This window comes from Maniola hyperantus, chromosome 6 (genome assembly GCF_902806685.2).
Source record: "Maniola hyperantus chromosome 6, iAphHyp1.2, whole genome shotgun sequence".
NCBI classification, from domain to species: Eukaryota; Metazoa; Arthropoda; class Insecta; order Lepidoptera; family Nymphalidae; genus Maniola; species Maniola hyperantus.
In genome coordinates this window covers 5,597,335-5,620,665 of record NC_048541.1, presented here as the reverse complement: position 1 = coordinate 5,620,665, position 23,331 = coordinate 5,597,335, and the positions used below count along the sequence as shown (strand labels likewise).

At 37.2% G+C, this 23,331-nt stretch overlaps 2 protein-coding genes across 8 annotated transcripts; one reads left to right on the top strand and one right to left on the bottom strand.

Annotated features, from left to right (window-relative positions):
- Positions 1-663: 663 nt before the first annotated feature.
- On the bottom strand, positions 664-19,738 carry LOC117983146 (probable phosphorylase b kinase regulatory subunit alpha). Of its 7 annotated transcripts, none has more exons than XM_069499241.1 (19): positions 19,305-19,735; positions 18,245-19,230; positions 17,390-17,603; positions 16,685-16,794; positions 16,126-16,273; positions 13,775-13,939; positions 12,982-13,149; positions 12,188-12,317; positions 11,827-11,912; positions 11,232-11,408; positions 10,456-10,712; positions 10,006-10,044; positions 8,803-8,931; positions 7,268-7,406; positions 4,289-4,393; positions 3,645-3,760; positions 2,865-3,122; positions 1,511-1,768; positions 664-981 (listed from the first exon to the last, which is right to left on the bottom strand). In XM_069499241.1, exons 1-18 carry the CDS (start codon positions 19,561-19,563, stop codon positions 1,556-1,558), a joined length of 3,699 nt encoding a protein of 1,232 aa, XP_069355342.1. In that variant the 5' UTR covers positions 19,564-19,735; the 3' UTR covers positions 664-981; positions 1,511-1,555. The 7 variants fall into 7 exon arrangements, with proteins under 7 accessions (XP_069355342.1, XP_069355341.1, XP_069355343.1 ...); XM_069499240.1 differs by having other exon boundaries at positions 1,556-1,768; XM_069499242.1 differs by lacking the exon at positions 16,126-16,273 and adding an exon at positions 15,200-15,347 and having other exon boundaries at positions 1,556-1,768.
- A 478-nt stretch (positions 19,739-20,216) lies between these two features.
- On the top strand, positions 20,217-21,570 carry LOC138402431 (uncharacterized). The gene has a single exon (XM_069499050.1). It carries the CDS (start codon positions 20,380-20,382, stop codon positions 21,100-21,102), a length of 723 nt encoding a protein of 240 aa, XP_069355151.1. The 5' UTR covers positions 20,217-20,379; the 3' UTR covers positions 21,103-21,570.
- Positions 21,571-23,331: the final 1,761 nt, after the last annotated feature.

Below are 23,331 nucleotides of genomic sequence, written 5' to 3'. Positions count from 1 at the left end.
TACAGTTTTTTTTGTCTAAAATAAACACTAAGGGCCAGTGCAAACAGATGGAAAGGAGTGGATACTATGTATAAGTACCTATAGTTCGCGACAGGTCGACATGGCAATCGGGGTATGAGGCAGGGATAGATGCTCCGCACTTCATCCACGCCATGCGGCACCGGGTTAGCACGGGGACTATGTGGGTTGAGGGGCGTCCCCATCCCGATTGATATGTCAATCTGTCGCGAACTATGCATAAACTCAGTTTTATGCTCTTTGAAATGCTGTTGAAATCGGTATATTTTGGTGTAGGTACTGAATGGACAACGCGCCACGCTCGGGCTTGCCTTTATGCCAATATAAATAAAGCTTAGTTTGAATTTTTATCAAGAAAAACGCTGCTTGGTCGGTGTGTTTAGCCTAAATTGTTAATGATCTAATCTTATTTTTCGAAAATAAAAAACCGGCCAAGTGCGAGTCAGACTCGCGCACCGAGGGTTCTGTACTACAGTCGTATTTTTTCGATATTAGCCAAATTTCATGATTCTAGGTTAACGGGAATTACCATATAGGTTTTCTTGACAGACACGATAAACGGACAGACAGACGGAACTAAGTGATCCTATAAGGGTTCCTTTTTTTCCTTTTGGGGTAACCATAACGTAAAAAATGAGACAGAAATAAAAATAAATATTTATTAAAACATCGTTTGATCTAATAAGTAGGATAAATCCCTACGAAAAGGGTATACTGAAATAGAAACAAAAATAATTGTAGTTAACAAACATTTGCTAAAATATGAAATACTAGAATAAAATATAATACAGATTATACAAAAATCACTAACAATATACCACATTTTTTTCTATTGCCAAAATAAAATAAAAATATACTTTCGTCTATCTAACTATGTATCCATATCTAATCGGTAGCACGTCATTTGAGCCCTACGTTATACTAAGATGAAGGTAATCAGCATTTCTGGTTCCTGCACCATAACTGAAACAAATGTAACATTTGAAAACTAAAACTTATTGCATAGTACCATTGACTTATATATTACTTCGTAAGGACAGGGCCATTGAACAAGCAAAATGGCACCGATTCATTGGTCCTAAAATGTTTATTTAGCACCAATGCAACCTCAGTGACGGACGTCTGGATTTCAAACGGGTCGTTCATTAGTATCTAACAGGTGGCGCTGATTTATTTGGTTCCAAAACCCGTGAAAAATTTTGTTCGCTTGGGCATATCTTGTCATTTATATCGATGCATAGTACATACTATGAACTGTACATAGTAATGGTACAAATCAAATACTATGTCCGAACTTTCACGGAAGTGTCAACATAAAACGTTAACTAGATCTGATAAATGATGCGCGAATGCATAGATAACGAACAGACAGAAAAACATTAATTTTTACATCTATAATATATCTAACATCTAAACATATTATAAAAAGAAAAGTCCTAGCTCAACATCAAGCCCAAACTTTTTCAGAGGTTCTCTTTTTGGTCAGACTCACCAGCTACATCATAACTGCGCGGAGCGTACAGGCATGGGCATATACCTAAGTGATGGCGCATTCGATGGGCACGTCGTGCGGCAGACGCTCCGCCAGCAGTGCGGCAACAGCACGGGCCAGGTACGTCATAGTTCCGTAGCTGCCACTGGGCGCGGAGTCGTAGAGGTGCTGACACACACCGGCGGCGCCTCCGCACACGAGCGCATTGCCGCACGCGCTCGCCGCACAACACAATGTTGCATCGCCGTTGCACCGCATCTTGAATTTAACAAAAATTTGAGTTGGTAGAATGATGAGCAGCGTCCCTCGTGTTAGCAATCCGTGCTTGCGTTGTCTGCACTTTACCGAAGTCCTTTGTGTGCTATTCACAACTCTGTACAGTACTACCACGTATTGCCTGTTCATCGTAACTTGACGCGTGGGTAATATGCTGGCACCATTGCAAATCACACAATAAACCCTAAGTTCTAAGGAATAAAGAAACAGCAATGGTGCTAACATATTATTAATCACGCGTCAAGTTACGATGAACGGACATTATATAGGTTACGCCGATGTACAGGCGCAGATATCTTATTTTTGAATAAGATCAGCCAATCATAGAGCGCACCGAGATAGCAAGAGCCTCTGTTGTTCTTGTGTTTAAAGTCTTAGGGTGAGATTTATAGAGCGCACTCTGACTTTGCTTAGACTAAAGACAGAGTTAAAACGAGACAGAGCTATATCTCTCACATAAATTTGTCTCGTTTTAACTCAATCTTAAGTCTGAGCAAAGTCAAAGTGCGCTCTATAGATCTCAGCCTTAATGTCTGTGTTTCATTGGTGTACATACGGTTTTAGTCTACGTTAGATTACTTTTCTGCACAAACGAATTTTTATGATGCGACCTATAAAAATGGTAGTAATACAGAAATATTATAAGTACCAAACTCGAAATTCCGAACCCTTGTGTTACATACCCGAATTTTTGCAGATACAGTATCCTAACAATTACGAATTACACTTCCAGATGAATCCATACTTATATTATAAACGCGAAAGTGTCTGTCGCCCGTCTGTCTGTCTGTCTGCTAGCCTTTTCACGGCCCAGCCGTTCAAGTGATTTTGACGAAATTTGGTACAGCAGTAGCTTGCATCCCGGGGAAGGACATAGGCTGCTTTTTATCCCGGAAAATCAAAGAATTCCCACGGGATTTTTAAATAAATAAATAAACGAATAAAAATATTTTTTATTCAATTAAACATTTACAAGTAGGTAGTTTTGAATCGTCATATGCATCTACCACTGGTTCGGAAAACCTAAATCCATGCGGACGAAGTCGCGGGCATCATCTAGATAAACTATAAAAGTTACCTGGTCCTCTAAGAAGATTTGATTAGCTTTATGCACTAGATGTTCCACCGTTATCATTCCTCCCAGTTGGTTGACAGCCTTATACTCCACGACCAGTGTCAGCACCATTAGAGCTTCCACCACCAGCTGCCTGTATTCTGGCTGTGGAATCGAATTCAGGACAGTTTCCACGGCCAGCGCGAATTTCAACTCTCCTGACGTCATCTCTTGGGTCAAATTTTGTTGCAGCAGTTTGCCCTGGATCACTAGACCTTGACACTAAAACAAATAAAAAATGTGATATGGATTAAGATATGTACACAAACGCATGTAAGTATTCAAACTCGACTGTATTGGCAAGGCTTCAAACTAGGTTGGTTCCTGGCAAACTCTCAAAAGTTAAGCTCAAGGTTTGCGAAGGAGCTATGGAATGCAGCATACTGTCTTAAAACTATCCGTCCGCGTCAGTTTTCTGCTATACGTTCTAAAACGCGAGTAACTGTCGTTGGCCTTGCATCTGCTTTACTTAAATGGGACTAGGCGGTCATATGTGCCATATCAACTATAAACTGGCAACCGGTACTATATTTTAATAACTTTACAGGATGAAGAAAAACACTTGTTTCCTCCATCTAAACTGAGTTCGGTGTGTTCATAAAAATGCTCCCATGAAGTTTCACATTATTATTAGCATGTCTTATGAATTCAACTTTTCAAAAAATGTATTACAAAATTTTCAAAAACTGTTACAAGTCTTTGTTAGGTTCCTGAATCCTGGATCAGATGGTATGAGGATCTCACCTTTTCCAAAACGCCCCATACACGCGGATAGAAGTCCCTGGGAACGCGGTTGAGAGCACCGTCGAGTCTCCTGCGCCGCAGCCACTGGCCTTGCCGATCTGGTTCCGCTATAGGCGCTGTCACACACACCAATTTACTGACCAAGTAAATGCCTGCTTAAACTTATACAAAGATAAGGTAAAATCATTGTCCATCCTTATCACAGTTTTCCCGACAGAAAAAGATGGCACAACTTTGGACTTGTCTATTTAGTAGGATTTTTGTTTATGCATTATTGAAATGTTCTATTGTAGGTTTAAATTGAAGAATGATTGTTAGTTTTGTTTACAAGCGAATTAACTTAACGCCAACATTTGAAATAAAGAGAAATAAGTGCTCTACTTGGTCGCTACAAGTCGAGCGTGAGCGCATGTTATTCCAATCAACATTTACGGGTGGGGCATACTCAAGAGTAAGATGGACGATGTTTTAAACAACAAATAATATAATAATCGCCGTACTACGTTTGTATGGAAAAGTGAGTGTGAAAGAATAAAATCGCTGTGATAGAAAGACGCGTTGGATTAATTAATCCGGGGCATTTTCAAACTAAGAAATTGACTTTATCGATTCTTAACATTGTTATTAGCTATGTTGTTACCAACCTTCATCAATGGTGCCCTGAAGCCCTTGTCCTTCCAGTATGATTTGAGATTTCTTTGTATAACGAGTCGACTTGTTGCTCACAATGGAGAAGTTTCCGCGACCGACTGCAAATTTTTCGTAAAATAAATTTTCAAACAAATAAGATGCTGTGGCATTGCTTACAGTACCCGGCAGGAAATATTGTACAGCGACCTTTGGAAAGAGTTAGCGGTTTTATAGATCGTTGTTTCTGTCGTTGAGACCGTAAAAACGTCACATATGTATGAGTGACAGAGACAACGCTCTACGAACCCGAAATTCCTTTGTAAAGGTTGATGTACAATATTTTCTGCTAGCTACTGTACCTGTACTTTAAACAAGACAAAAAATTGTGGAATTATTATTGAGACTGAGGTATAAAATAATCTACACTAATATTATAAAGAGGAAAACTTTGTTTGTTTGTTTGTTTGTTTGTTTGTTTGTTTGTTTGTTTGTTTGTTTGTACTGAATAGGCTCAAAAACTACTGGACCGATTTTAAAAATTCTTTCACCATTCGAAAGCTACATTATCCACGAGTAACATAGGCTATATTTTATTTTGGAAAAAAATAGGGTTCCGTAAGATATTTGGGTTTTTCGGACACAAGGTGTAAAAAATCAACCAGAAAAGTTACTTATTTTGCGTACGCTGCCTAAACTATAAAAGATAGAACCATAAAATGTTCTAATTAATTGTAGATCTTATAAATATCTACAAAAAAGTCCGCGACACACTATACCCATCTATGTCGAGTGAGGCACAGCAACCATTTTTTTATTTAAAAATCTTGAATTTTTTTTGGACTACATTTAAACGCGTTTATTTTACTCATGCTATTAATCCTTATCAAAATAAATGATTTCATCACTAAGAACAGTTTATGGAGATAATATTTGGTCTTTGAATGATTAAAATTGGACGTTTGGTTTTGAAGTTATGGCGAAATTAAAATATTACGATTTCTGCTGCACGGCCCGTTGTATTATATAAAGAGGTAATGTCGTTAAGTTTGTTTGTAGGGGGTAATCTTTAGAACTACTGAACCGATTTTAAAAATTCTTTCACCAGTAGAAAGATACATTATTCCTGAGTGACATAGGCTATACGGGATCTTTAAAAACCTAAATCTACGCGGGCGAAGCCGCGGGGATCAGCTATATAAAATAAAATAAGAAGAAGTAGCACCAAAGTGTGATAACAACAACGTGATGATCGCAATATGCACAGCAGGTGGAGCAAGTGTACCAAAAACTCAGCCTGATTGCAATTGCGATTATCGCAATGTGATTATCGGATCTCCCGTTCTAGCCTCTAAGGTAATCATAAAAGAATCAGGACTGAGTATAAGCACGCAGGGAATCTTTCTAATATTATAATTGCGAAAGTGTGTTTATTCGTTGGTTTGTTCTTCAATCACGATTCGGAGTAATGGATTGACGTGATTTTTTGTAAGGATATAGTTAAATTTTAGCGTTTAAACTATCGTGAGTGATTTCCATTACATATAATATCTCTCAACGGCTGTGCTCACGTATTTCAATTTCAATTTCAATTTCAATTTCAATTTCAATTTTCATTTATTGCATTTCCATAAATAATTACATCATACTAAGTATGTACAAAGTATTATGGATACCCAGTTTGGGTGTCGCAATTTGGTCCTTAGACCTTAGTAGGGAGACCGATATTATTATTTATTTTTATGTTCGTCGTTTAGGAAATCATTTCAGTTCGCGCACGCGTCGCGGTTGGGTCTCAACCCAACTCCCTTGAAAAAGGACCCCGGATGGGTTCGAAACTAGTCGGGCTAAAACGTCGACTAAATACATGAGTACAGTCGTTGAGAGATATATAGTTAAAGACCTGGAGAGTGACATAAGCAACTACTTATGCTGGGAAATTTTGGGTTCCCACGGGATTATTAAGAATTGTAAATTCGCGGACGTAGTCGCGGGCATCATCTTGTGTATAATATAAGGACAAATGCGTTTAGTGTTTCCGTAATAATAAAATAGGTGATTTAAGTTATAAGGTAGAATTAGCACGGGGGATGTTCAGCAAAAAAAAAAAAATTATAAAACACAGGGGCACATTCGACATAACAAAAAGCGTTGTTCACACAACTAATTACTCGCCTCTCTGATCGTACTTTTGTTTTATACCGAAAATTATTGAATGCACTGAAAAAAAGGTTATACTACTTTAAGAATGTAGTGGATTGTAGCGAAAGACAATGTGGCTAATTCCGTTGTATACAATTTCTAAACTAAACTTAAAAGACACTTCTAAATCTATTGTTATCCCTATCATAATGTCGCTCGCGGAAAAGGGTAGCACTAGATTTGGAACTGTCAAATTTAGTTCAGTTTAGGGATTGTGTACAAGAGAATCGGCCACATATCTCATAATGAACATATCTATTCTCTAATGAATATAGCTAATAAATAGAAATTAAGCCTTTTTATTCAAATAAACATTTACACTAAACATTTAGTGTTATACTGGGGCTGATTTTCTTGTACACAATCTCTAAACTAAACTAAATTAACAGGTCTAAATCTAGTGCTATCCTTTTCCGCAAGCAACATTATGAAAGGGATAGCAATAGATTTAGACGAGCCATTTAAGTTTAGTTTAGAAATTGTGTACAACGGAATTAGCCACATTGTGTAGTTATAAGTTGGTAGTATAGTTTCGTGGTATCACCCGGTTCATATGGTCCTGGCTGAATATCAGCGCTATATTCTCTTGTGTATCAAGGCATACAGCATTATACTTACCTGCAACTTTTTTTCGGGTTGTGCCACGCATGACACAGTTTATTCCGGCGCTTCTTCTGGTTGAGGAAGCGCCGTGATAACAAAACCGCCGGCATGTCATGTGTGGCATAATTAAGAAAATAAACGTATTTCTTTCTTTTGAATCGTTAAGAGTTCAGTTTCAAAGCGTAACTTACCACTGTTAACAGCAAACTCCTTGCCGCTAAGGATGTGATGAAGGAGATTCTTCATCTCAAAAGGTGACAGGTTCAATAAATGTTCGGACGCCTCTTCACCGTCACAGGACAATGTGCGAGACAATTCTGTTGCCATTACCTTGAAAATGTAACAGATATATTTTTTCTAGTGATAAACAATTACAGCTCTTTTTTGAGTAACATTTAAATTGTGTGTTATGTCCAGTATGTCCTATCTTCCAAGTGTACAGAACAAATAAACGAACAATTTTAATATGTCAGAAAACTATGACAGATTTCAGGTTTAAATAAGTGTATTTTATAATTTTTATAGTGTTTTACCTACACTTCAAGGAAATTTCTAAATAATTTTAAATACATATCAAAAAGTGCGGGCCGGCAGGATTCGAACCCGCTTCTCCTGGGCTCGCGCCCGACGCTCTGACTGCTAAGCTACGGTTCGCTTGCTGCCAGTGACGAAATTTGTGATATGTATATTCACTCAGTACTGAAGCGACTATTAATGCCATCTAGTAGCGACACTTTGCAGCTATCGCAACTACTTTCAAAGGCCACTGGCATGGCATTAACAATAGCTTCAGTACTGAGTGAACATATCACAAATTTCGTCACTGGCATTGCAGCAATCGAACCGTAGCTTAGCAGTCAGTGTCGGGCGCGATCCCAGGAGGCGCGGGTTCGAATCCTGCCCGTCCGCCATTTTTGATATGTATGTAAAATTATTTATATAAGTGTAGCTGTAATTTAGTTAGAAGAGCACTCTTCTAAGAAAATTAAGAGTATTCTGATTACCTTTATTAGCATACTAGCTGATGCCCGCGACTTCTTCCACGAGGATATAGCTTTTTAATTCAGCTGGAACTCTTTAATATTCCAAGATAAAAGTAGCCTATGTGTTACAGTACCCAGCAGGATATATTGCACATCGAGCTTTAGAGATTTGGGTTTCGTAGAGGTCGTCTCTGTCACTCATACCTATATGACGTTTTGTCGGTCTCAACGATAGAGACAACGCTCTACGAAACCGTTAACACTTTCTAAAGTTTTATGTGCAATATTTCCTGCCGGGTATTGTAATTTAGGGTATAAGCATTTCCATTCCAAATTTCAGGCAGACTGATTTAAGAAATACATCAAAGAAACCTACTTGTCATCATCATCATCATGATCAACCCATCGCCGGTTCACTACAGAGCGCGTGTCTCCTCTCAGAGTAAGAAGGGTTGTGGCCATAGTCTACCACGCTGGCCATGTGCGGATCGGTAGACTTCACACACCTTTGAGAACATTATGGAGAACTCTCAGGCATGCAGGTTTCCTCACGATGTTTTCCTTCACTGTTAAAGCAAGTGATATTTTAATTACTTAAAAACGCGCATAACTCCGAAAAGTTAGAGGTGCGTGCCCGGGATCGAACCCCCGACCTCCGATTGGAAGGCGGACGTCCTAATCACTAGGCTACCACAGCTTGAAGCTAACCTACTTGTAGTTGTATTAATTTGTTTCAATCTTACCTGAATAATAAGTCCAACTCTGAGCCGCAACATCTCCAAGAACAGCTGCGGTTCGGTGCGTATAAACATGGCAAGATACACCAGCAACTCTTGTGTTAACATCGCTGTACTCTCATCGTCGCCATACGCCTAAAACATTTATTGTACCTAAGACTTTTTGATACCTCTGTTACACTGTCATTGTACAGTACGCGGCAGTTATTTTCATCGACCTTTAGAAAGAGATAGCGGTTTTGTAGAGCATTGTCTCTGGTCGTTGAGACCGACAAAACGTCACATAGGTATGAGTGACAGAGACAACGCTCTACGAAGCCCAAATCTCATTCTAAAGGTTGATGTACATTATTTTCTGCAGCATATAGATAATTCTGTACTACACAAACTCTGAGATAAACTAAAACTACAGTTTCAAATGTCCTATCCTTCTATCCTTTTCATAATGTTCCCTGCAGAAAAGAACATGACTAGATTTAGACCTGTCGATTCAATTAGTTAACGATTGTTTTACACAGTCCTAAAACTAAATATTTTGCTATAATTTTCCGCACAAGGGAGCATTATAAAAGGGATCGCAATATATTATTTAGACCTGTCATTTTAGTATAGTTCAAAGATTGTGTACAGACAGATTACAGATACCATTTAAATTAACAATAAAACCGGAAAAATGTGCTTTTTAGGGGTCCGTACCTCAAAAGGAAAAACGTAACCCTTATAGGATCACTTTGTTGTCTGTCTGTCTGTCAAGAAACCTACAGGGTGCTTCCCGTTGACCTAGAATCATGAAATTTGGCAGGTAGGTAGATCTTATAGCTGACATTGGGGGAAAAATCTGAAAACCGTGAATTTAGGGTTAGATCACACAAAAATTAAATTGTGGTCATGAACTAATAATTAGTATTTTCAATTTTCGAAGTAAGATAACTAATCAAGTGGGGTATCATATTATGAAAGGTCTTCACTTGTGCATTCTAAAACAGATTTTTATTTATTTTTATGTATCATAGTTTTTGAAGTATCCTGCCAAATGTCGAAAAAATACGACTGTAGTACGGAACCCTCATTGCGCGAGCCTGACTCGCACTTGGCCGGTTTTTTTTAATTTAAACGCGTTACCATCATAGAATTTGACCATATAGCAAATGTGACTTAAAATAATCTTTCTTTAATATAATCTTTTACGTGGTCAAAAAATATCGTTACCTTTTCACTACCGTTTTCTTGGTTTTCTCGACGCAAAGACTGCATGCAAGGGAATAAATGAATATTACAATAATTTATGCAAGAATACAATTCGTTTTTTAACATAATATTTGATTTTAGGTCCTTCCCACTTGTACTACCGATTAGATTAACCGTTGAACTATAGTCTGGTTAGACTTGTTTCCCAGTACGTAGTTGAACTGCATCTAAATCCTTTTAAGAGTTGAAGTACTGGGACAAAATGGCCCATATACATACCTACTACTCACCACATGTACCTCAGTATGTTCGTTGTTGGGCGGCATGCCCACAGCGATCCGTTTCTGGCGCACGAGCAAGCTGAATTGCATTTTATTGCGTTGCAACAAGACGCTATTTATTTAAACGTCTTTGTGGAGTGATCCTTGTACACCTGGAAAGTACTATTAGCTATTCTATGGTACTACTCACCACATGAATCAACTGTCTCAACTCATTCTCAGGTAGCGGCGCAGTAATGGTATGTTCGTTGTTGGGCGGCATGCCCACAGTGATCTGTTTCTGGCGCACGAGCAAGTCTGTCACAGCCTTGGCCAAGTCTTCCACACGTTTGCCCAACATGCCCGCCGTGTGACGGACTAGACCCCACAGTTTCTGGGTACAAGCTTTCTCGTAGAGAGCTTTGAGTAAGTCCTTCACCGTTACCGCTTTACCGTTTTCTAGCATACCTATTTTCATAAAATTTACAATTCAAAGTAATTTTTTCACATAAAACAAATAAAAAAAAAGCTGAAAGTAAAAAGTTGACAAAAGAATGGAATTTATCTGTGCAGTCGAAAATAATAGCACGGTTTTTTATTCCTATAAACTTCTACAAAGTGCTTGAGACTTGTTAAGTGAATCTAGCACTGGTTCGAACTTCAGGATGCCCTTCTTAAAGAGAAAAACCTGTAGGAAACCTGGCGGTTGCTCATTTCCATTTACTTTGGGTTACTAGCTTATGCCCGCGACTTCATCTGCGTGGACTACACAAATTACAAACCCCTATTTTACCCCCGTAGGGGTTGAATTTTTAAAATTCATTCTTAGCAGATGTCTTAGTCTGCATGCCGAATTTCAGCCCGATCCGTCCAGTAGTTTGAGCTGTGCTTTGATAGATCAGTCAGTCAGATAGTCAGCTTTTGCTTTTATATATATAGATTAGTGAAATCATTTTATGCTTATCCTTATATGAAGTAATTTCTCACCGGTACTGAAGTCCAGTCCATGCGTGTCCACCAAGTACTGTAGTATGTCGCCCTGTTCGTCAAGATTTTCGGTTTCTCGCAACATCGCTATCAGCTCGTCGGTCTCCTGCTCGGCGTAGGCCAGGCTTTGGCTTTCGGATATCGTTCGGTTTCGCAACGGTGGGTTCTTTACTACCGCTGGAGTGTAAAAAAAATTAAATGTAAAAAAACTTTTTAAAGTCAAAGTTTTTTAATGCACATAATATATGGCCCCCAACGTGTTCCACTATGTGTGTGTGGCTCAGACATCGTGTTTTTTGAAATTTTTGAAAAGTACCTACTCATAAAAACAAAGTAAATGAGTCCAAACTCGACCATATGCCATCAGAGTTCTAATGTCCATCATTTAATGCCAGCTAAATCTCACGAGGTTGTACAATTCAATCGGAAGTAACCTAAAATCGACGAAATAACAATACAAACAAGCAAACTTAATAAAAAGCATATATTAACAAATTCGATTTTTAATGACTGTTCATGTTTTCCGCAATATTTAAATAAATAACCATGGTCTAGAGACAGCTAGACTGTAGGTTTATTGGAAAATCGAACTAACCTTCTTCCTTGCGTGGTGGTGGAGTAATTTCCTTTGTAATTTCAATTGTCGGAGTAACTACACCCAAAGTAGTCGTCGATGTGCCCCTAAGTAATAAGATTTAATATTAAAACAAGCAAATCGGCAGGTCTAAGCAATTAGCTACTTATAATCCCAGGAAATCAAGGAGTTCTGGTAACCAGTACCGATTAGAGACAAGGATTTCTTAAAAACTACTATACCCCTTAGTACAGTTTCACCAGTTTCTATCTTAGACTGAATTCACTAGGTGAAAAACAAATAATAAAGGAATCTGAAGAATGAATTTCAGGTGGATGATTAAAGGAAACAATGTATTAAATAGTAAATTAAAAACGCTTACTTGGTAAAGGCTCTCTTTTTGGCTTCTTCAGGGGATGGACTGCGTCCAAACGCCGGCTCCAAATCAAGCCACGATCCTTTCTTTTCCAAGTGTGGACCGACGTTTTCCCCTTCCATGCCCAACGTTTCAGCTGTAAATCAGGTTAACTCCTCCATATCATAAAATACACATGTTTCCAACAGATTGCCAAAAATAAAATAAAAAATAACATGTTTTTATCATGATCATCATGATCAACCCATCGCCGGCTCATTACTGAGCACGGGTCTTCTCTCAGAGTCTAAAAGGATTTGGCCATAGTCTATCATACCGGCCAAGAGAGAATCAGCTGACTTCAGACATGATTGAGAACATAACTATGGAGAGCTCTCAGGCATGCAGGTTTCATTTAAGTTATAAGACCGTACGTAAATAACGCACCAGAACTCCCCACTAGGAAGACCCCCATTAGGAGTACAGACAGCATCAAACGCGTCAAGATAACCGCGGATTCAGCCGGCACAAGACCGTGGCGTGTGGAAGTCCTACAACGGACCCATATCCAGCAGTGGACGTTTACCAGTTGACGATGATGATATCAAACCCCAAAAGTCTTCTTAAGTTGTAAGACCGTACGTAAATAACGCACCAGAACTCTCCACTAGGAAGATCCCCACTAGGAGTAGAGACAGCATCAAACGAGTCCAAATAAAAGCGGATTCAGCCGGCACAAGACCGTGACGTGTGGACCTACAACTGACCTATGTCCAGCAGTGGTCGTTTATCGGTTGACGATGATGATGCAAATAACTTACAATCCACATTAATGGACCTCGTTTTCTTGATAGCGCCGCGCACGGACATGCGCCGGCGCAACATCCGCGAGTTCTTCAGGCCCGACGGCTGAGACAGGATGCTGAATTTGTTGCTGAAGGATTTCAGCAAGTGGTCCTCTAAGTAGTTGTGCACTTGCGGGTTTAGTTCTGTAATATGAAATTAATATTAGCTTGTCATTTTATTTTTGATGGGATTTGCAATTTTGTCTATTTTTGTACCGTTAATTTATCCATGGATTTGGTTAACCATCTCATTTGACATTGTGACTTATAATGATGTACCTAGTTAACGATGTATAATGTGTTACGCATTTCAAAATAAAAGAACTAAATGGGCAATATACTCCTTTGTGAGGTATGCAACCTATGAAAGTTACTCTCAAATTCGAGATTTATCAGTTATCACCTATAACATTTTTGTTTATTTGCTTTAAAGATAAAAGCAGTAAAATTTAACAATAATTAAGTTAAGGGCCAGTGTTAGCAAACCAATCAGTTTATTGGAAAATGACGTGATCATTTTTTCACGTCATATATCAATAATCAGATTGTTTTGAAGAACACATCTTCGCTCGCTTCGCATTATTGGATATCTGGTCTTAAGTTTACTGAGTGATATTGCCGATGAAAGGCATAGTAAATGCTTCAACTGTTCAAAAATTAACTAACTGTTTTAATTAAACAAGGGCATAGACAGAGAGTAACGCAGAAATCGTCCATTTACGAAGTTGATAAAATTACAGAAATTAGTCAAATTTGAACTGAAACTTACTGTCTGGATAACCATCTTCTTGGCTGCCCAAAAAACTCAAATTCGTAATAGCAGATGTACTCAAAAATTCACCGAGGTTACCAAGAGTCACTCTTGTACCGTTAATGTAACCTGACTTCAATTTCTTCATAGTGGTTATCATTGCCATGGGGATTTTACCCTGATCTGAAAATATGCGCCATTAAAAACCCATCAAATATTTCAGCTAAAAAAAAGCAAAAATAGCAAAAAAACCGAAAACAAACATAAGCTACAGTATCATTTGATGAAATAATTAGAAACCAAGACCAGGACTCATACAATACTTAAATATTATTAGAATACTGGACAATTGGACATAAAATGTACAATTTGATTATGAAACAATGGGATTGAATATTATTGAATCTGTGCTTAGTAATTTTCACTTTATTTTTACTAATATTGTTGCTAATTTGGTTGTACCAGATTGAGTAAATTATTATATTTCAGTTCTAATGCCAGGTTACAAACCATCAAGCATATTGTCCAATTTGCCTGGCTCATCCATACTTCCATCCATACTAATCCATACTAATATTATAAATGCGAAAGTGTGTCTGTCTGTCTATCTGCTCTAGCCTTTCACGGCCCATCCGTTCAACCGATTTTAAAGAAATTTGGTACAGAGATAGCTTGCACCTCGGGGAAGGACATAAGCTACTTTATAACCCGGAAAATCACAGAGTACCCACGGGATTTTTGAAAACCCTAAATACACGCGGACGAAGTCGCAGGCATTAACTAGTCAGCTAATATGCGATCAGCACACATTGGACGAATCGCTGATTGGATCAAACTTAAAGTGACAACAAAACATGTAGTGCAATCTCAAGTTGCCACTTGGCAAGTCTCAGTTTGCGCAGGTCATAGACTAGGTACGGATCAAACATACAAGCCCGGCTGAGATTGTTTTTGTACAGTCATCAAGTTATTTGCAGTACGCGGCAGAAAATATTGTACATCGGCTTTTAGAATGGCATTTCCGATTTCGGCTTTATAGAGCGTTGTCTCAGTCACTCATGCCTATGTGACGTTTTGTCGGTCTCAACAACAGAGACAATGCTCTACAAATCCGCTATCTTCTTCTAAAGGTCGATGAAAAAAAATTCTGCCGCGTACTGTGTCATGTCAAGTCATATGGCTAGTGTTCAGAGTACTTATTTTGCGCGCACTACATCAAGCCATAGTGCAAATTAATTGCAATAAGATAATATACTTGATGCTGTGTGGGCGTCATAAAAAGAGTCATAAAGTTAGTACTGCAGAACAGGACGATATGATATTGTTTAGTCCTGTAATTATTTAAGTGGAAAAAACCAAAATCATTCGAATGTATTGTGTGACAGATTTGTGTACAACCGAATTAGCAGCACTATTAATTCCTTTACCAATATTATTGTTTACCTAAAAGGTAATGTGTAGCTAGTAAAGTGATGGTAGGCCGCCCCAGCATTTGCTTCCAACTCATGCCGAGAAAGGCGACGTTCGCTGTGAACGTACTCGCGAGCAAAGCCGGGTCGCGAGTCATGTAGTATTCTTCATAGTCGAAATTCTAGTCATGCCGGGAAATAACATGGATGATAAACACTGGCACCGATTCTAAGCACAACCTAATTTTAGAGTATTCGCACCCCCTTCCCACCATTGTAATATGAAAAGGACAGAAGCAGTTTGACATTTCTAAATTTATATTTTAGATGGTAAAACCCGTGATTTTAGCACGCACTCGCGAACCTACTGTTTAAATTTGTATTGTGCACTAAAATTTAGAGTCTTTAAATGTGAAAGTCATGTTCCGTTCCTTTTTTAGCATTAGTAAAAAGAAAAGGATGCAGACACTCCAAATTTAGTTTAGAGAGAGACTAGAGAATCGGGGCCAATGTCGTGTAACAAGACAGCTTTAAAATTACAAGTTAGTTACTTTTATTTGGTACTTATTTAGTACTATGTTAGTAGGTACTTATAGTAATATATTAACAAAGGGATAAAACATAGTTAACATAGTACGATATCGATGAAAACTGTACTAGTACAATCAGTGGCTTGCACCTTATGCATGCATAAAAGCATTGCCTTCTCCAAAAGATTTGTATAACCCGTATAATATGCATAAGGACTAAGGTTTACCAATTTGTAACAGCACACAAACCAGCTACCCTGATCAAAAACCTTGTGCATGCCACTGTCATTACTCCATATATTTCTGTTGCAGGCAATTGTACAATTCGCACCCATATTAAATAATATTATAATGCAAAAAACATTAGTACACTTCAAAGCACACAGTAGGGGTAAGCAAGCGAAAGAAGTGCAGAGGTATAAAACAATACCTAAATACATCTGATTCAAAGTCAATACAATGAGTGGGCGCCCGAGCAGATTTTGCCAGGAGGATTTCAAGAAATAAATCTCTGCTTTTAGCATATCAATCATCAGTTCATAGTCAGAAGCGATGTAGAAACGCTTCATATCAGAAAACTATTGAACCAAACAGAACAAAATTTAAATATGAAAAAAATAAAATGTATATAATGTTTTATCCAAATATCTGTAGTAACAAAACAAAATATGATTCTGTTTTATTTAAATAATAATTAAAAATAAAACTCAGCAGCTCTAGTGCATATTCTAGTGAATATTCAGTGTTAGATAAAAAACAACTTAATAATTTAGAATAAAAAATACACTTACCTACTGTGCTTAGTTTCAATAATTTTTCCAATAAAGTTTTTATTGGAACAAACATGTTGTTTGTTCTATTAAAATGAAACTATTTGGATCTACCTTCTTATTTCTGCTTTTCTTTACTCTGTTTTAAATATTATTTTTCTACTGGCTGATAGTTCTGTTATCTGTTAAAAAAATAAAATTTGTATGGATAACACTTACCTGGGGTGTGAAAGCAAATATACGCTCATTCAACGAATATAATTTGCTAGTACTCAAAATTCCGACATCACGAGATTTTCTTCCAGATAATCCAAGTTTCTTGTTCCGTCCTGTATATACAAAAATCTAACTTAGCTGAAAGTTACGATTATGTACTTATTATACTTAAACATTTTGCATTTTTAGGGTTCCGTACCTCAATAGGAAAAGAGGAACTCTTATAGGATTTCTTAGTTGTCTGTCTGTCCATCTGTCAATCGTGTCTGTCAAGAAAACCTATAGGGTACTTCCTGTTGACCTAGAATCATGAAATTTGGTAGGTAGGATTAAAGGAATAAATCCGAAAACCATGAATTTCTGGTTACATCACAAAAAAGGGCTTTACCTGTAAAACAAATTTTTATTTATTTTTATGCATACTATTTTTTGATTTATCAAGCAAAATGTCGAAAAATACGACTACAGTAAGAAACCCTCAGTGCGCGAGTCTTACTCGCACTTGGCCGGGTTTTTTATTAGTATTAAAATTAACCAACACATATTTGCAAAAGATGGAGGTTCTCAATTCAGTGCTTATCCTTTTATACACATATGGTTACTAATCCCTAAAAATAATGATCAGTTATATTAGTCTGGCAAATTGCACTGGACCAGCATAGAAGTTTATGGCCTAAACCCTTCTCATTCTAAGAGTTAATTAAATACCCAAATATGTATAAAGATGACTGAGAACTCTAGCTGGCTGCACTTCAATAGGTGCCACTTCACTAATTGTTTGAACGTGAAGGTCATGTTCAAGTAGCTTATCCCTTATTTCATTGTCTTCTGCCAATATTACTATTTGCACAACTACATCTGGTTTCTTTTCTGAGCATAATCTTCTGTTTAGTGGATCCAATTCTCCAACAGCTAAAAAACCCTTAAAATAAAAAATAGTTTCTTTAAAAAATAATTATTAACATATTAACATGTACAGTCCATACAAAATGAGTTCTAATGATCTGACTCATTTTAAAGTACTTTTGACAGGACAGTTGACACATATGCAGTGGCGTGCACAGGATTTTGAGTCAGGTCAGTGTGGCAACTCATAATATAGAAAATCAGCATTGAACTTTACAACAAGAGTAGGCAGTGCTTTTATGCATCTATGATCTGCACGCCATTGCACATATGCATTATATAATGTTGTTGGCTTTACTAAATAAAGATTAATATCGTGTCAGGCTGGTGAACAGGCTTTCAGGTTTTAGTGAACCAAAGTTAGATCAGTACTTAGATCAGACTTATTTGAAATTGCAACATAATGGCTTTTACAACTTGCTATCTTTTTCATGGATAATTTATTGTGAAAAGAATAGACCTGACAAAAGAGACCTGACAATTTGAGGGTAAAGTTTTGTATACAACTGTATCAGCACTTGATTTAGGGTTTTTAAAGATACTACAGGAAATTGTTACAATCTTCTTTATATTTTATAGAGGGACGAGACATGCAAAATTTGAGGGTTCTAGATCTGGACCTAGCGGTTCGAGTTGAAGACATAGATGTTGTTGTACCTCTTGTAATAATTTTCCAAGTATATACAATGACTGGCCCCAAATAAATGGACATCTTCCCATTGGTATCCGCTCTTGACTGCCAGGCACTACTTGTTCTTGATCTGCTCTATCTGCTGGCACAGAATACAATTCAGGAACTAATTTTATCCCATCGTCTTTCCTTATCATGATTTTTTCGAGCCTTTGCATATAATCAGTGACATTATTCTTGTCTCCTTGGAAGCAGTAGTCAAGTATAAGGTAACAAAAGAATAAAGGCCATTCACATTCTATGTTTTCAAACATTCTTAACTCCCATGGTTCATAATATAATCTGTTTGGGTCTTCCCGAGGGGTCTTGTGTCCATCTCTCAAGAACCTCTTGCAACCATATTTTCCTTGAAGCTTTGTAACTATTGTTTCTCTGGTCTTAGTTATTAACTGAGGGTCATCAACAGCAAACGCTGGATAACTGATGATTGACAGCAAGCCTGAATCCAACTCTTTGCTGTTGGATTCTCTAGGTAGCATTGACTGTAGCACAGCTTGGCATTTCTGTGCCTCGTCAGCTAGCACATGTATAACACTTGAAGGTCCTCCACGGGCACCGAAAAGATCAAGCTCATTCATAGCTTCGAGAGCAGCTTTAGCCATACCGATTGAACTAGCATTGAGCTCCGGTAGACCATGATTAGTTTTGTCTCCCCGTTCCCATATTCCATAATCTGGTGTGCAATAAGCGGATTCTATATAAAAAACTAGATTCTGAATGAAAGCAACTTCATCTAAAGAAAATACTATTTGCAAGCCAGATGCAGTCATCTGTGCAAGTATTAGGAGGTAAAGCGAAATTGCATCAATTTGGAGATGGCCCCACTCAGTGTCTTTAACTACAGTTTGGCCAGTTTTTGATGAATACTTTGCATGGAGGGAATCTAATGGATGCTGAGTGCTCTTAAATTTTTCTACCTTGTCTTTTTGTTGCATCATTGCCATTAAAAGTCCTGAAAACATTATAAGTATGTAAGTGCTATAAAACATCAGAACAAATCAACAACAGTATTGTAAAAAAACAAACCTCTCATGAGCTTTACACAACTCTGTTCTAGCTCGTATGTTTTGGCGCGATCCTCATCCTGGTCGGCGATCTTTTTAAATGCCATGGACAGCCCCCATACGGCCAATATACAATACAGGTTGTCCCTGATCCAGGCATGATCGTTGTGAGGACTGGCTGGGAACAACCCCGTAACCGGTTGCTGATGATCTAAAATTAACTTGTGCACAACTCTTTGATAATAGTCTAAACGTACACCCGAATTGCTTCGGGTCCTCATTTTTAATTACACAATTGCGCACTTATTTGTGATTTTATGTCAACGATCGAACAAAACACTCTAAATACATATACATTATAATAATTATTGATAGTTACAAGACTATTCAAACAAGAAATACATTGTACGTCGATTATTATCAATTTATGGATTTATTTTGCATTCTTGCTACATGTCATTTGAAAGTCGTGACTGTCACTGTCAACTGTTTTTTTTTTTTAATTTATTTTACGGCCCTGGATAACAGTCCTTTAAGGCCTACTGTCAACTGTCAGATGACAAACCACAGACCATGTACAACGAATCAATTAGGTATTTATTTACAATACTTGTGTCAACATAACCTCACTTGACGTTGTTTGCCAAAATCTCACGTACAAATAAAATTCACATACAATTAAAATCTCACGTACAATTAAAAAATTTACATTTTTTGCAAACAAAAAAAAAAAGTGGGCGAGGTGATAAGGACAAAACAAAATCATTTTGTCACTTCTAATAAGAGCTTCAATGCCATAGTTCAATAATTGTAGTTCAATGCATTTAGCTATCTCGCTCTAACAGTAAGTGTCACAATAGGGCTACTTCTAAAAGTATTTATTCTGAGGTATTGGTTATATAGTCTTTGGTTCACTCTCTGGTTATGGTCACAGATCAGTTATGGTTATATAGTATAGGTTCTGTTCTTTTTGTGGTTTTTTTGTTTGCAAGTTACAATTCCTATTTCCCTTATTTTTATTTTGCATTCGAGAGTTGTTTTAAGACTAAAACTTTTTATAAATTTTCTTATGTAGCTACTACAGTATAATACCTAAAATGTATAAATATTTTATAATTTGTAACATTTTCTTCATTTCCATAATTAGAGGGAAGGTTATACCTCCAGTCAATAATACTGCAACAAAAACGTTTACCGATGTATCATCGCAGTTAGAGAAAAACGACAATCCAACGCATAAAGTGATAAGTGAAGGTGGCTCCATAATACATATCAATCCAGTCACTTTACCTAGTAATGACTTGGCTCTCATAAATTTAGAAAAAAATGTAAGTGTTACTAAAGGAACATCTGTGGTTGCAAGGAAAGGAGTCACTTATGAAGAATCAGGCATAAAAAGTCACGAAGATAAATTAGCATCTGAAATAATTCATCTTCCGAAAGTAGCTAATAATACAAACAAACTTGTTGCAATACATAAATTCACCAATACCACAACTTTAAACATCACAAATATATATGATGTACAAAAAGTAAATTTTACTAAAATACACAAGCCTTTACTGGTATCTTCTGAATTATTAGCAAAAATGGACACAATTAACAATGTGAGCATTGATGACAATGAACCTATCATTAAAGCACATGTGCTAAAAGCTGGTAGCCATCCTGGGATGATTCTTCCCATAGTGATAACAATTTTGGTTGTCCCCATGTTTGCAGTAGTGGCCTATATGGCACTTAAAAAGGGCCAAGAGGCTTGGAATAATAGGCACTATAAACGGATGGACTTCCTTCTTGATGGAATGTATAACGATTAAACTTAAATATAAAGAAACGTCATATAAGCTAAAAGTATTAAAGAATTTCAATGTAGTCTGCAATTTCATGCAGTTGTATAGTTTTATGCATGTTAATTTGGGATATATAATATATTGCTACTTTGCTACCATATATCCTAAAATAACATCAAAAACTACTTAAACTATTGAAAGTATTAAACTTGATCCATCTGTTGAAGCTCAAGAAATAAATATGACAAATTACAAGAAAAGCAATAATTAAGTATAATATATTTTGTTGTACTCTGTGCTTATGAAGTGCCTTATTGATATCATATTTCTAATTATACATTTTGTAATTTTTATTTTTGATATTGAATTTTTGGACATAAGTTAGTGTAGTCTTCCTAAGATTTGTTGTGATATTATATGCAGAATTTAACGTTTTAATGTTATTGTAACAAAATACAGTTATTTTTTAGATATTAAAATAATGTTGAAAAGAAAGTTTGTATTTTGAAAAAGAACTAAAAACTTGCTACCCACAGATTTCTTGCTACCCATTACTTTTCATATTATTTAGTCTATCAATCTTATTGAACTATTAGGTTTCAGAATGGATAAAAATCAGCCGAATGTAAGTTGGACTTGCACACAAAGTGTTCAGTACCGTCATACCGTCGTCCAAGAAACACCTTTTTACCATTTGTAAAGCCAGGGGGTTGTATTTGTCTAAATACAGCCCCCTGACAGACAGATGGATGGACGGACAGCAGTGCCAAATAGTGCCTCGTTGGCACCTTTTGGGTATGGAACACTTCAAGGATCCACAAACTATTATGCTCTTACTTTGAGTTCTACTGCAACTTAATGAATTTTGTTTTTCCGCTAGACATATTTTTTGAGCATAAAGAGCACAGTCTGTGCTCTTGCCAACAGGAATGTAGTGGTTACATACTCTTTGGAAAGGGCGCCAATGGGACCCTATTACTAAGCCTTTGCAATCCATTCGTTCATCTGTCTGTCAGCAGGCTGTATCTCGTGAACCGTAAAAGACAGTTGAAATTTTCAGTGTGTCTGCTATACACACTGATTATATATACACTGATATATCCCTAAATTAAATAGCAATCAGCAGTTCAGCACTTTACTCTATAAATGTTATAGAGTAAAGTGGTGAACTGCTGATTTCGTTTTTATTTAATATAGAGATTTGGGTTGGGACAGGCCCTCAGGAGGACCTGTGGATGATGGACACGAGGCGGCCCGTCGCTCACAGTGTGGTCCTCGGGTTGGTTGGCTTGCTGTGGTTCCGGCATGCCTCTAAGAGTGTTTTGGGGGTACGCAGTGCCCTAGTGGTGGGTCTGCTACGGCGGACGTCCGCTGGCGGAGAAACGAGGCGTTGGTCCCTTGTGCTCCGTCATTAGCGGTGGGATGGAACTTCGTGAGGTTATAGTCGGTAGGAATCCGACATAACCAGGATTACTGATCTGTGATAACCACTGTGCTCCCCCGTGGCCGGTGGTATCCATAATCAATTTTCTTTACGAGAAAAAAAGCTTACAAATTCTCACTTATGTGGGTAGTCTATGATCTGTCAACGTCATCTAAGTATTTCCACTTTCAGGGATTTCGCCTTATTTTAGGGTGAAATGACTAATACATATTAGGTTTAAGATAGGGTTTTTATGTTGACAGACAAATCAAAATTTGAAACCTAGACCAAGACTGCCTTAAATTATAGTCATGGTATTATTACCTATCTCCCACGTATTTTTAAGAGTTTTATTTGGATAAAAAATCGATGTGGGCAATGTTGGCTGAAAGTCCGGATTACTTTGCCCGCCATTAAACTCGACCAAATTTTGATTTAAAATTAAATTATAGGTATATTTTTCATGTTTAGGTTAGGTTATTTTAATGTACCTACGACTTGTTTTAATAAATGCTCGTTGTAACTTGTAACGGTCCGTAATTAGAGTTACACGGGACCTGTAAAACTCGATAACATTTTGTATAATTTTGAGTGTGTAATTCTGTGGACTGTTCTTGGACAAATAAAATAAAAATAAAATAAATGTTAATTTATCAAAAAAAATTACAAAGCGAATTTGCTTGTAAATTGCTTTTTGGACAAAGTATCATTGAATAGGAAAGTTGGCTAGTTTGACATTAACTATACCATTTAGGACGTAGGATTTAGGAAGGTGGAATATGCCCTTAACTTATCAATGAGCTATACTTGAAATTTTAAATATTGTAGCTCAA

Coding starts and splice junctions, on each gene's coding strand:
- LOC117983146 (XM_069499241.1), bottom strand. CDS start 19,563: ATGAGGACCCGAAGCAATTCGGGTGTACGTTTAGACTATTATCAAAGA. Junction 16,795..17,389: donor TCATCTTTATACATATTTGG/GTATTTAATTAA, acceptor TTGTATATACAG/GACGGAACAAGAAACTTGGA. Junction 7,407..8,802: donor GAGTTGGACTTATTATTCAG/GTAAGATTGAAA, acceptor TACATTTTCAAG/GTAATGGCAACAGAATTGTC.
- LOC138402431 (XM_069499050.1), top strand. CDS start 20,380: ATGTATAAATATTTTATAATTTGTAACATTTTCTTCATTTCCATAATT.